Genomic DNA, 13,101 nt, shown 5'->3' with positions numbered 1-13,101 from the left:
TGATTTTCTCTCTTAAAGGATAGAGAAGTACAGTGTTTATGAAGTCAACCTCCAATTTCTTACTTTATCCTGAATAATAGCTTGCCTCATAAATAGATCAAATACAGCATCGCATTTGCAAAGCATCCTATCCACTGTACAGGCACATCATTAACACTCTGGGAATCTTTAAGTTATACCTCTGGAAACTACTTAACTACAGGATGGCACACAGTCCAAAATGCAAGCGCTGAGCACGTGTTTAAGGCCAATCACCTACTCACTTTAGAAGACAATTTCTGTTACTTTGGCCAAGAAATACCTAGCTTGAGAGATGAATATTTCAACTCCTACAGGTATTTCTATGGTCCATGTATGAAAAAGTCAACAGCAAAGGGTTTAACTTTTTTTCCTCTGAATAAGTCAGCAATCCCTTCCCACAGAAAATTAAGGTTTAGTTCATGAAACAACACACAGACACACTCACTCACAAGTCATTCTTTTGCAGCAATTCAAAGGTGGCCCCTTTGAATAGTTAAGTTGAAGTGAAGGCATTAAAATCACCAGCATTTTTTTAATAGATCTATCCCCACTCTCCCCGCTAAAAGGCTTTTTCTCTGAAAGGCCACCGTTCTTGGATTTGGCATTTAGTCTGCTTCCATATAGTCTGCTTCACACCCAGCAGCTCCACAGTGATGATTTTTAAGTGCAGTCTGTTTCCTCAGGAAACTTTTGTGGTTGACCAAGACATACACTACTCTTCACAAACACCCACTTGCTTTATGTGGTTCTTTGAACTACCAAAAAAGAAATTCTTACTCTCTTTTATAATATCTCCTTATCTTTTTCATGACAGTCTTTGCAGAGACACGAATTCCCCCCAAAATCCTTAGCCAAGTATATCTGAATGAGGAATATAGGAGAGATTTATAAAATTACAGAGACCTTTTGTGCAAGCCCCCCAAGCCTGTGAGCTGCATTGCAGCGTGAGTGGATTTTGCTGTGAGTTTCAGCTCAGAATGTAGTCTTTATACAGAAACCTCACATTTGACCTCTTCAACTTCATCTGGCTTGATACCTTATTGAGGCGTTTTATTTCACATTCATAATGTTGCTTCTTGTGGTTCATGAGAGCATTTTTTTCCTTCAAAAGGTTATTCTCTATCTTCAATTCATGTAATTCTCCATTTAGGCTCTCCTTTTCCTTCTGAAATAGAAAGCAAGAAAACAAATTCCAAATCAATAAAATTCAGATGAGATGATTTTGTAGGACTACTACTGAAATTAAAACAAAACAAAAGAAGACCTACTAGATTTTTCACTTAACATCCCACTTGAGTAACAGTCTCTGGGTGGGCTTCCCTCATCGTTCATCTGTAAGAACCTGCCTGTGAATGCAGGGGATGCGGGTTTGATCCCTGGATCAGGAAGATCGACTAGAGAAGGAAATGGCAACCCACTTCAGTATTCTTGCCTGGGAAATCCCATGGGCAGAGGAGCCTGGCAGGATACAGTCCATGGGATCTTAAAAGGGTCGAATGTGACTTAGCAACTAAACAACAACAACTCTGGGTGGAAGTCAGGATTAGGATAGAAGAAATCTTTATGTTACCCTTACTGCTACTGAGTTTTGTGACCCCAGAACAAGATGTCAAAATCCCCACTCCTCACTTTTAAGGATCAAATGAGTCTGCAGAATAAGCTATTTCCTATGCACTGTTTTAAGGTGGTGACGAAAGCCTGATCCACTAAAAAATAATTGGAAGTTCTAAAATGCAAAAGTGTCACTGCAACAAAAAATACCAATGTCTCAAAGCCCTGCTTCATTCTGGCCTGGAGAGAGACAGAAGAGGATAAAGGATAAAACCTCAGGCAATAAGACCCTACACCACAGATAATTACTCAGAGCGCTGTATTTTTGTGATGATTACTTTTAAAATGTAGAGATGGGCTGGTCCAATGGCCACCACTCCTCCACTTTTCAGATCACCTTCAAGCGATCCAGTGTTTTAAGTACCTGAAGCAAGACTGGTGGCTTAGACACAGGTTCTGGATTCAAACAACAGCTGTCTCCTATCTCTTAATTTTATATTCTGGGCAGTAAACATTTTGTTGAGTGAACTGGATTCTCAATGAGAAGAAAATTTTAACCTAGTAAAATAAATATTCTAGAGTTTAGGTAAATCTATATGTTAAAGTATATTGTTTTAATAGCTATTATTTCCCAAAACAATGATTTAAGAAATCAACTTTAGGTGAGTTGTTTTCTTTAAAAGTGAAAATATTTCTATTTGCCTTTGGTTAACCAGAATAGATCTATATGCACACCTAGAAAATTCACCAACCTTTTTCTAACTTAGCATAGCTTAAGAGAAAATTATTTCAACTAGAAAATGATCCAAATGGCACAGGGAAAAAAATAACCATGATTCCTGAGCTGGGTATAGATGGAACAGAAAGGAACTTTTACATGGCAGAAAGGGAACTACTAAACTTTGCTTTCTTTGGACACTGCCAAAGATATCCTTAGCAAGGTGGGAAATCTGAACAGATGTTGTCATGTACTAATTTGTGAAACTGCTTTAAGACTGGTACATGTTGTAAAACACAACCACTTCATCACAATATCAGTCACAAGACTTCACCTGAGAAAATTAGCATTCTTCTTCTTTTTCCTGTCTGAAAAAATGAGAGGCCATTAGAGCTCAAGGACCTCTGCCCTTTTCCTACAATATCCATGAAGTCCCATCAGTTCAGTGAAATTTAGTCGCTCAGTCATGTCTGACTCTTTGCGACCCCATGGACTGCAGCACATCAGGCCTCCCTGTCCATCATCAACTCCCAGAGCTTGCCCAAACTCATGTCCATTGAGTCAGTGATGGTCCATCCAACCATCTTATCCTCTGTTGTCCCCTTCTCCTTCTGCCTTTAATTCTTCCCAGCATCAGGGTCTATTCAAATGAGTCAGTTCTTCACATCAGGTGGCCAAAGTATTGGAGTTTCAGCTCTAGCATCAGTCCTTCCAATGAAGATTCAGGACTAATTTCCTTTAGGATTGACTGGTTGGATCTCCTTGCAGTCCAAGGGACTCTCAAGAGTCTTCTCCAACACTACAGTTCAAAAGCTTCAATTCTTTGATGCTCAGCTTTCTTTATAGTCCTACTCTCACATCCATACATTACTACTGGAAAACCTTTGAGTAGACTGACCTTTGTCAGCAAAGTAATATCTCTGCTTTTTTAAAAATTTAATTTATTTTTTATTGAAGGATAATTGCTTTACAGAATTTTGCTGTTTTCTGTCAAACCTCAACATTAATCAGAGGGGTGGGATGGGGAGGGAGATGGGAGGGAGCTTCAAAAGGGAGGATATGTGTCTGCTCTTTAATATGCTGTCTAGGTTGGTCATAGCTTTTCTTCCAAGGAGCAAGTGTCTTTTAATTTCATGGTTGCAGTCACCATCTGCAGTGATTTCAGAGTCCCCCAAAATAAAGTATCTCACTGTTTCCTTTGTTTCCCCCATCTATTTGCCATGAAGTGATAGACTGGATGCCACGATCTTAGTTTTCTGAATGTTGAGTTTAAATCCAAATTTTTCACTCTCCTCTTTCACTTTCATCAAGAGGCTCTTTGGTTCTTCTTTGCTTTCTGTCATAAGGGTGGTGTCATCTGTGTATCCGAAGTTATTGATATTTCTCCCGGCAATCCTGATTCCAGCTTGTGCTTCATCCAGCCTGGCATGTTGTATGATGTACTCTGTGTGTAAGTTAAATAAGCAGCCTGACAGCCTTGAAGTACTCCTTTCTCAATTTGGAACCAGTCTGTTATTCCATGTCCAGTTCTAACTGATGCTTCTTGACCTGCACACAGGTTTCTCAGGAGGCAGATCAGGTGGTCTGGTGTTTCCATGTCTTGAAGAATTTTCCACAGTTTGTTGTGATCCACACAGTCAAAAGCTTCAGCATAGTCAATAAAGCAGAAATAGATGTTTTTCTGAGACTCTCTTGCTTTCTTGATGACCCAGCCGATGTTGGCAATTTGATCTCTGGTTCCTCTGCTTTTTCTAAAACCAGCTTGGACATCTGAAAGTTCACAGTTCACGTATTGCTGAAGCCTGGCTTGGAGAATTTTGAGCATTACTTTGCTAGCGTGTGAGATGAGTGCGATTGTGCGGTAGTTTGAGCATTCTTTGGCATTGCCTTTCTTTGGGGTTGGAATGAAAACTGACCTTTTCCAGTCCTGTGGCCACTGCTGCACTTTCCAAATTTGCTGGCTTATTGAGTGCAGCACTTTCACAGCATCATCTTTTAGATTTGAAACAGCTCAACTGGAATTCCATCATCTTTACTAGCTTTGTTCATAGTCCCATAACTGTAAAGTCCCATAACTAAAAGTAAAACCAGGAGTCCACATTAAGAAAAGGCATCATCTCAGTGCCACTTTCTAGTTCTCAGGAGGATTAAAGGACCCTTCCAAGCTGGAGACTGGGTTCAAGTCCCATTTTCCCATGTGCTACTTACAGACATTGACAAGCCGTCTAAACTCTACACCTCAGCCTTCTCATCTCTAAAATGACAAAGGGAAGATTTTCCTCACAAATGGGCAGAGAATGTTAAATGAGATGAGGAGGATCACTTTTCAAAACTGTTATCTTTTTAGGGTGACAAAAGTCATACTTATTTGTAAAGCTTCTTGTAAGCTGAAAAGCAGCTGTACAAAGATTTGTCATATTATCAACAACAGCAGTAAAAATAAATCAATATGAGTAAAAGCAAAAAAGCAAAATGAATTTTTTCCTAGGCTGCAATGCCCTAGAAAAACACCCCCAAATCTGTGGCTTGGTTCTCCCTGCGGATGGAGCCTGCTGAACAGCAAAGGAAGAAGCGAATAGGAAGCCTCCTGCCTTCTGATTCTAGAGACCTGGCCCCTGGTTTGGGCCCTCGGGTAACCTGTACAGCCTGGCCCATCGGGGGCAGGGATTCGCTCCCGAGCCCCTCCCACCTCCGCAAGCCACGGGGGCTCACTGGTCCAGCGGCACGTTGGGTAGCTCTCCCTGGGGCTCTGCAGCCGCTCCTTCTCCAGTGTTCCCAGGAATCTTTCTGCGGAATCCAGTTTCGATTTCAGCTCTGCGACCTGCAGGAGTGGTTCACAGACAGCTGCAGACACCTAGTCCGAAGCCCACAACCCCTGTATTTTTCCCAGCCCAACACCCGGGGACAGAACTGGCTCACTCCTGGGCATCCCCTAGGGAGGGGCTCTTCTTCCCACTGTGGGCTCTTCTTCCCACTCTTTCTTCCCACAAACCAAGATCAGGTCTTTTGCTTTTTAAAAAATACTTCCTCTACAAGAGAAAAAAGCAAACACCAAAAGAGCTTGTAGGCTCCTTTCTCCAGACCACACCCCTTTGGAGGGAATAAACCCTTAGACTTTACGGGAGCCATCGAGGCTTGTCATTCTATTTTCAACTGGCAAGGTGTGCCTTGCCTGATCTGAAGAGGGCAGCGAAGGATGGAGATCAGTGAATATGCTTACATTGCAGAAAAACAGATAAGGCCTTTACTCCTCAATAACCTGCAGCATTTGACCTGCTGTGCAGTGCGTGCTAAGCCTCTTGACCTGCTATTAAATTCCAAATTAGGTGTCTGGGTGACAGGGGCCCAGGGAGAGAAGCCTTAGGAGCAAGCACTTCATCAAAGATGGGGAGTGTGACCATTTTTAACCCTGGGTCTTCACGCAGCTGCAAGCCCTTTGGGAAGATAACTAAACGTTTTCTCTGGGATCATGTGATTTAAAATTTGGAGACTCAAAAGATGCCCCTCTGAATTTTAATATATAAAGTGGCTTGGCCATGGCCTGATGTAGTGAAAACTATCCTACTTTTTCTAAATGTAATATTTTGAGTATCAAAATGGGGAAGAAAAGAGCAATTCTGCTGTATTTCTCACTCGTGGTCAAATTTCTTAATTTTGAATTATTTAGGGAGTTTGCTTTTTCTTCTCTCTCTTTTGAAACATGAAATGATTTTAAACAATAAATTGACTTTTCCTCTTTAAATATATTTTTTTTCAAAAAAAAAAAAAAAAGATTATTTCTCACCAAAACAAAAGTTTCTTGTCGAACATGCTTTAGAGAGAAGAGGGTTTGCCCCATTTTCCCTCACTCACTGTTAGATTCTTTCCTTATCTGTGGGCAACAGCTTATGCTATGAAGAATTAGAGAACCAGCCTTGTATAAAATAGTATGAACTTTAAGCCATCTCTCACCTCACATATAACTTTGTGCTTTTATGGCTGCTAGTAACAGAGCCAGGATGCTCTGTGAGCTATGATAAATGTGCATAAGGACTTAGAGATGTTGCTGGAGGCTATTTTTAGTATCTTTATTTTTACATTCTCAAGACAATTCACTGACACCTTCGCTTCCTTCATTAATCTTCAGTACCATGAGGCCAGTAATACACTCAGCACCCTCCCCCTTATCATTTTTCAACAGATGTCTGGCTATTCACAAATTTCCTGTAGTTGAAATCAATGAAAATCTTCACATACTTGGCTCACTCAGATTATTGATTTAAAGCAAATACCAAACAGAGAGAGGTGTTTACCTTTCTTTCATATAACTCTTTCATGCTTCTAAATTGCTGATCCCATTGCTGGTTAACTTCCAGGAGCTGAAATTGTTAGAATTTGGTAAATCAACAAAGGATTCTGCCCAGTTGGAAATTTAGTCAAAATGAAATCACTTTTTGAGGTAAGATTTTGGAAGTCATTGGTGAAGACAGTATTCTTTCCACCAAGTTCTGGTAGATCTGGGATGAGTTAACACATTCACCTTTCATAATTGGCTCACATAAGAAAAACTAGTACATCTTAGGTATATCTTGACTAGTCAGCCGAACAATTTATTAGAAACTTTTAACTTTGCATACTTATCTGAATTTTCATCTTCTTTGTTCAATCCAACTAGAACCTGATACAAATTGCATTAGTGGTTTTCTGTAATATTTATTCATATTTGAAGTATTTTTCAAATCTTTCCATATTTTTCTATGTGCTTATCTTGACTCTTATAATGTAATATTTCTTATAGCTTTTAAAGGCAGAATTTATATTAAAAATTCCAAGCCTCATTAACTGATAATCATTTGCGTGCAGTAATGTGTTTTTTAAAAAAAATCAGTACATGATTTGTATAATATACTCAACTAATAGATAATATCACTTTTTTGAAAGCGTAGATTATTTGAGGAATAATAGTTTTGTCATAAGACAATTTTAGAAGCAATTTAGGCTGCAAACAATTTGAAACTTTTGTTTCAAACTTCAAAACTATGTGCTAAATAGATGAAAAGAAAAATACTATGACCTCTTTTTAGTTTTCTAGTTAGGAAGTCTACAGCTTTCCACATTAAAAGAAATTCCAACAGCTATAAATATAGGACAGACATGGAGAAGATTAATAATGACTAAAAAGGTAACAAAATTTTCTTAGTTACAAAACAAAATACCTAATACAGAGTGGCAGTAGCTAGGTAACTCTGATGCTAGAACTAGCTGTGACTTTTTAGTATAAGACTATATAGTATTATCTTATAAAGATCCCCACGCTGCTGTCATTTTAGGGACTAACATTTCTGTGCTCTGGTACCATTACTTTGCTGAAGTTCAGTACTTGCCCAGAAGAGCACACTATTTTACGCAGTATCAAAGAAGGGTGGAGGACACGGAAGAAGACAGAAAGGCTGTAATGTAGAAAGTGACTTAGAAAAGGAAGTACCAGATTGACAACGCGGTGCCAGAAGGGTTAGTTTTGTACCTCTTCCTCTGGCAAGGAGAATAAAGAAGTTCTAATATTCATTAACTCAGAAAAACAGAACTCAAAAGAATATCCATTACATACCCAATGACGTTTTAAAACAAACTTCTTTTGTGATAGTGCTCCTTAACCCCTGTTGGTCGGATGCCAACTCATGATGTCATAGTACCCAAGTCAACTATACAATAAAGCCTTTGACAATTTGAGTTTCAAGGTGTGTCAGATTGCAGAGCATTAACAGCCCAGATGATAAACTCACCTGGCCCATGTGGAAGAAACATCTAATTAAAAAAATTAAATTTTAATGATTGAATTCATGGGTTTGTCATTTTTACTCATTTGCGCAAGCATTGAGAGACTGAGTGAGAGATGCGTAGGTGAGTAAGAAAGAAGCATTTGCTCTCAGTACAATGCAGTCTGTTATCCTGAAGGTACGCACTGCAACCAGCAACAAAAAGAAGAGGCTCTAGGTGCCTCTTATTCTCAGCATTAATTCATGGCCCATGTTGCTCCAACTAATATTGCAAAATTACCTCTTTTCTCTGCTTTTCCAGACATCTTATCTTTTGTTCAAGAGAATTTAAGTTCTTTCTTCTTGACGATTGAGCACACTTAAAAAAAAAAAAGAGCAAAGCAGAATAGTCTATCAAATAAACAGGAGAAATGCTGCCTTTCACAAGCTCTCATGTTGTAATTTATAAAAATTTTGCTAAAATATTATCATCTCCATAGAGAACTGTTGATGAAAAAGCTTTATATTTTAGAAACTCTTTTATATGAATTAACAACCTTGACAATTATTGAATAAATTACAAATGTATCCATATAAGAGGTAAGCAAGAATTTAGAATTTTATGAATTTGGATTTTAATCATTTTTCCCCAAAAATGAAAATACAGAATATAATGTATATAGAAATCAGGTAAGTTTCATCGATACATGTCAGGTATGTACCTGGTAAAATTTTAAAAAAGAATTCATTTATATAGACATGCCCATGATTTGGAGTGGCCCTAAAAGTCAGAGGAATGATAGAACCAAGAAAAGGAGACTAACACAGTATGTTACATGGAGACAAACTGATTCCGAAGCAATAATAATACATTAACTACTTCAGTGACCATCATATGATTATCTTAGAGAGGTGAGCATAGGTCATCTCATGTTGTGTAATTTTAACCAGCCCTATGTATAAAGCCGCTAGGTGACAGATCTAGGTTAATAATAAATCATTGGCATGGTGAAAAATTAATCACTTTTTTATTTTTAAGAAAATATTATTCATTTAAAGAAAGCACAAAAATTCTGGAAACTGCCTACCATCTGTCTAAAGCGATCACCAGCAAAGTTCACTAAAGTACTGTTTTCTCTTTTCTAACTCAGTAGTCTTAAAACCATTGCATGGCTGAATCATAAAGTAATACAATGAATTGGATGATGAGGGTAGCCTGGAAATCTGCCATTTGTGGACCAAGAAATTGCTTAAGGGTATTCATGAACAATAAGAAATATTTTCAAAACATGATGGCCTTTGCCAGAAACGTTACAAGAAATGTTGTTTTATAGTCTCCATGGAAGTTCCAGGACTTTTTTCATTAGAAATGATTTATAAAATTATTTTTCTATCTTTGCTAGCTTTTGTCTCAGTGTTTTAGGGTTCCATGGATTTTTACACCTCTATAGACCCTGTTCTTAGTTTTCTTAGTTACTTCCTATTCAGACACATGTGTAAGTAAGACTGCATTTAAAAAGAGGCATTCTTCTGTAGGTTGACAAAAATCAGGATGATTATACCTGCTTCTTGACCTCAAACTGGTTTGACCCAGTGCCAGAAGTGATATCAGTTTCCAGGGGAGAAGTATGTTGGGTCCTGCAATTGAGATTTCTGGTTTTTAGGAAGACTTCTAAGGGACAGAACTTATTCTGGATCAGAACAGACTAAAAATTAGTCATAGCTGATTTGGAAAATGCTGTGAAGCAACCCTACTTAGTATGTGCTGGGCTTGGCAAAGCCGAGATGCAGAAAAACTGGATTCTAGACTAGCGGTTCTCTCACCACTAGGGTGCATTCACCTGGGGGCTTGCTATACATAGAAGCACCCAGAACACCGATCAGATTTTCTGAAAGGGAGCTATAGCACTCTATCTTCTTTTTAATCGACTTTACTTTTTAGAGCAGTTTTAGGTTCACAGCAAAACTGAGTGGGGAGTAGAGAGATTTCCCATATAGCTATTGCCCCAACACATGGGTAGCTTTCCCCATTGTCAGCATCCTCTACCGGAGTGGTATGTCTGTTAACAGATGAGCCTGCATTGACACAGCATTATCACCCAAACCCACAGTTTACATTACGATCCCCTCTTGCTGTTGTGCATTCTGTGGCTGTAGATGAATATGTAATGATATGTATCTATCACTATAAGATCCTGTAGAATGTCTTGTAGAATTGTCTTAAAATTCTCTCTGCTCCACCTATTCATCCCACCTCTATTTTTAACAAATACCACTGATTTTCATGATTCATATTAAAGTTCAAGGTTCCTCCAATTCACACCATGGTTTAGAACTTGAATTTGGGGTCCTCAAGAAGTCTTTTTTCTATTTGTAACAAAGACAAAAAAAATTCTGTGACTAGCAGATATTTGTATGACCCTGCCTTCTGAGAATTTAGATTGAGAGTAATCAGATTGCATTTTTTCCATATATAATTTTCTCTGAAAAATTATGAACTATTTTGACACTTGATTTTCTTTTAAAAGTTATTTTTAAATAATTCTTTATCAAATTTTTATAAAATGATTTAGTAAATATATTAAATCTACAAGATAGATAAAGCACAGCAATAGTCATAAATATATCACTAAGAATTTTTGTGGAGATTAATCAACATTTTACCACCATGCATCTTACATAGATGTGTATTAAAATGAAACAAAACAGTCAAATAAAAAGTTTTGGAGAAACTTTTCACTTGTTTTTGCTGTGCTTCTTATTTGCTAATGAAGGCATAGAAAGATTTTTAGGTCACAGGTCCTTCTAAGGGCTCATTTAAAGAAAAATTACTCCCAATAAAATGTAATCTATGTGCAAATTATTCAGATCTTGCTTTCTCATTTACCCTAATGCCCAGATCAGCTTTTAAGAGATTCAAGTTCTGGGACTGCTAAATTAAAACCTGAATGGCTGAAAGAGTCTGTTTCCTATTATATCTTACTTATCATTAAAAAATACTTCAAGAAAACACTTTCAATTAGTATCTGTTGCAGTAAACAGTAACAGAGCAAAGAATGTGATATTAATTGCATGTATATAAGTATTTTACGACAGGTACTCTATTGCTGTAATAGATTTTATTTCTAAGCACACCAATATAATATTCTCTTAAATTTTACATTAAACCAATTTTTTTTTAAGTCAAGAGCAAAATGTGAAACAGAATTGAAAAGCTGAAAGGATAGGCTTTTATTTCTCACTTTGTTAAAAAAAAAAAAGAGATGTAGCTCAGAGGTGTCAAAGAAAATGCACCTAGTCACCTAGATATTTTTTCTTTATTGAATAGCATTGTTGAAATATGTAGAGCGTATCTTAGCTGAAGAAAGCACACTAGACATTGCTATTCTTATAGTCATTGCATAATTAGCCATTAGCGATACTGTTGATGCTACATATGGTGAATTCATCCCCCAGAAATGTGTTCTTACCTCTGCATGATCCGTAGAACTTTCTGCACCACTCATTCTAGCTGAGCTCTGTAAGAAATGTGCCACAGAAACTGTTTTTCCTGGAGGCTTGGAGAGCAGAAAGAAAAAAAAAGAAGAAAATGTGTTTTAAAGTGAGAGCAAAATGTACGTAATTTAAAAAATACTACAAAAATAGTTTACTCGTGGCAGAAAACAACAGTAACAATTTTTCGCTGAAAATGTACAGAAGTGACTCTGTATGTGAATTACACAGAATAACGCTAACAGCGACTGTGACGATAACTTTTCTTCTCTTCCAGCTAGGGGCTTCCCAGGATGTCTCAAGCTGGCAAGCTGTGAGTGACACACAAGGCAGATCGCCTTGCTATGGTATGTAAATTGCCTTTCTTCCTTTACTGGCAGTTTCTCTCACTGGAGGAGGAAGTTACCACAGACTAGCCTAGGCACACCAAATCTTTCTTTCCTCAGTAGCCCAACTGCCATAACTTCACTGTATTTCCCAGATCAATTAAGTAACTGTTGACTTTTTGACAACTTGGGGTACTTATTTCCCTAAGGAAATTTTCTGGCAGTGTCTTATGTGTATCAGCTTAACTGTGTGAAATTTAATGTCATGTATAATTCTGTAAGAGCTACTAATTCTTATGGAACTAGAAAAGAAAATAATTCATGACAAAGTTATTGGGTGTCTCAAGACTTTTTTCTGTAGTTGGTCCACATTTTCTTCATAACTCCAGGGAAGTAAAATCTTCTTTTTCACTAACATTCAGCTTTAATGAGTTGGCTTGTAGTTTTACGGGGCACTGAGGTAATGGAGCACTTGATAGGTAGTGCAGATAAAAGCTCGGAAAGCAGGTGCTCTGAGCCACACACAGGGGCCGTGACGGAGCAGAAGACCTCATTCTTGACTTGGAGGAAAGGGAACAAAGGGAGAGGCAGGAATAGAAAGGAAAGAGAAAAGAATTTAGTTACTTAGTTTACAGTTTTCTTTAGACCTCTCTATTCAATATCATGGAAAAGGCAATGGCAGCCCACTCCAGTACTCTTGCCTGGAAAATCCCATGGATGGAGGAGCCTGGTGGGCTGCAGTCCATGGGGTCGCGAGGAGTCGGACACGACTGAGCAACTTCACTTTCACTTTTCACTTTCATGCATTGGAGAAGGAAATGGCAACCCACGCCAGTGTTCTTGCCTGGAGAATCCCAGTGACAGCAGAGCCTGGTGGGCTGCCGTCTATGGGATTGCACAGAGTTGGTCACGACTGAAGCGACTTAGCAGCAGCAGCACTCAATATCAACATATATGTAGGATAAACCCTAAAACTCCTGAAATTCAAACTCTTTAAAAGGGAATGAATGGGTGGCTAGGATTTGACTCTCATTTGTCTGCTTTAGCTCTTCATCTTTAGCTCTCCATCTCTGCTTCTTGTGTTCCTGCCACACTGAATTAATTCCCTCTGCTTCCTGAACTGGCCACACCCCTGATGTCTGTGGCTCTCTCCATCCGGAATGCGCGCGCATGTGTGTGTGTGTGTGTGTGTGTGTGTGTGTGTGTGTGTGTGTGTGTGTATACTTTCTGCTGGTTTCTTGGTCTGTTTAGGGGGTAC

The 13,101-nt window shown here is 38.4% G+C and overlaps 1 protein-coding gene across 1 annotated transcript in view; it reads right to left on the bottom strand.

The window, feature by feature from the left end:
* TNIP3 (TNFAIP3 interacting protein 3) overlaps window positions 1-11,758 on the bottom strand; it is a 39,404-nt gene extending 27,646 nt beyond the window's left edge. Inside the window, exons 1-5 of the mRNA XM_018049166.1 lie at window positions 11,496-11,758; window positions 8,327-8,404; window positions 6,583-6,648; window positions 4,980-5,111; window positions 1,058-1,186 (exon numbers count right to left, since the gene is read on the bottom strand). Of these exons, the coding sequence (XP_017904655.1) occupies window positions 1,058-1,186; window positions 4,980-5,111; window positions 6,583-6,648; window positions 8,327-8,404; window positions 11,496-11,531 (441 nt within the window). The 5' untranslated portion in view covers window positions 11,532-11,758. The remainder of the gene's footprint in view (window positions 1-1,057; window positions 1,187-4,979; window positions 5,112-6,582; window positions 6,649-8,326; window positions 8,405-11,495) is intronic.

The sequence above is a fragment of the Capra hircus genome, chromosome 6 (assembly GCF_001704415.2).
Source record: "Capra hircus breed San Clemente chromosome 6, ASM170441v1, whole genome shotgun sequence".
Classification (NCBI taxonomy): domain Eukaryota; kingdom Metazoa; phylum Chordata; class Mammalia; order Artiodactyla; family Bovidae; genus Capra; species Capra hircus.
Note: the sequence above shows the minus strand (reverse complement) of the source record. Positions and strands in the feature narration are given on the sequence as shown.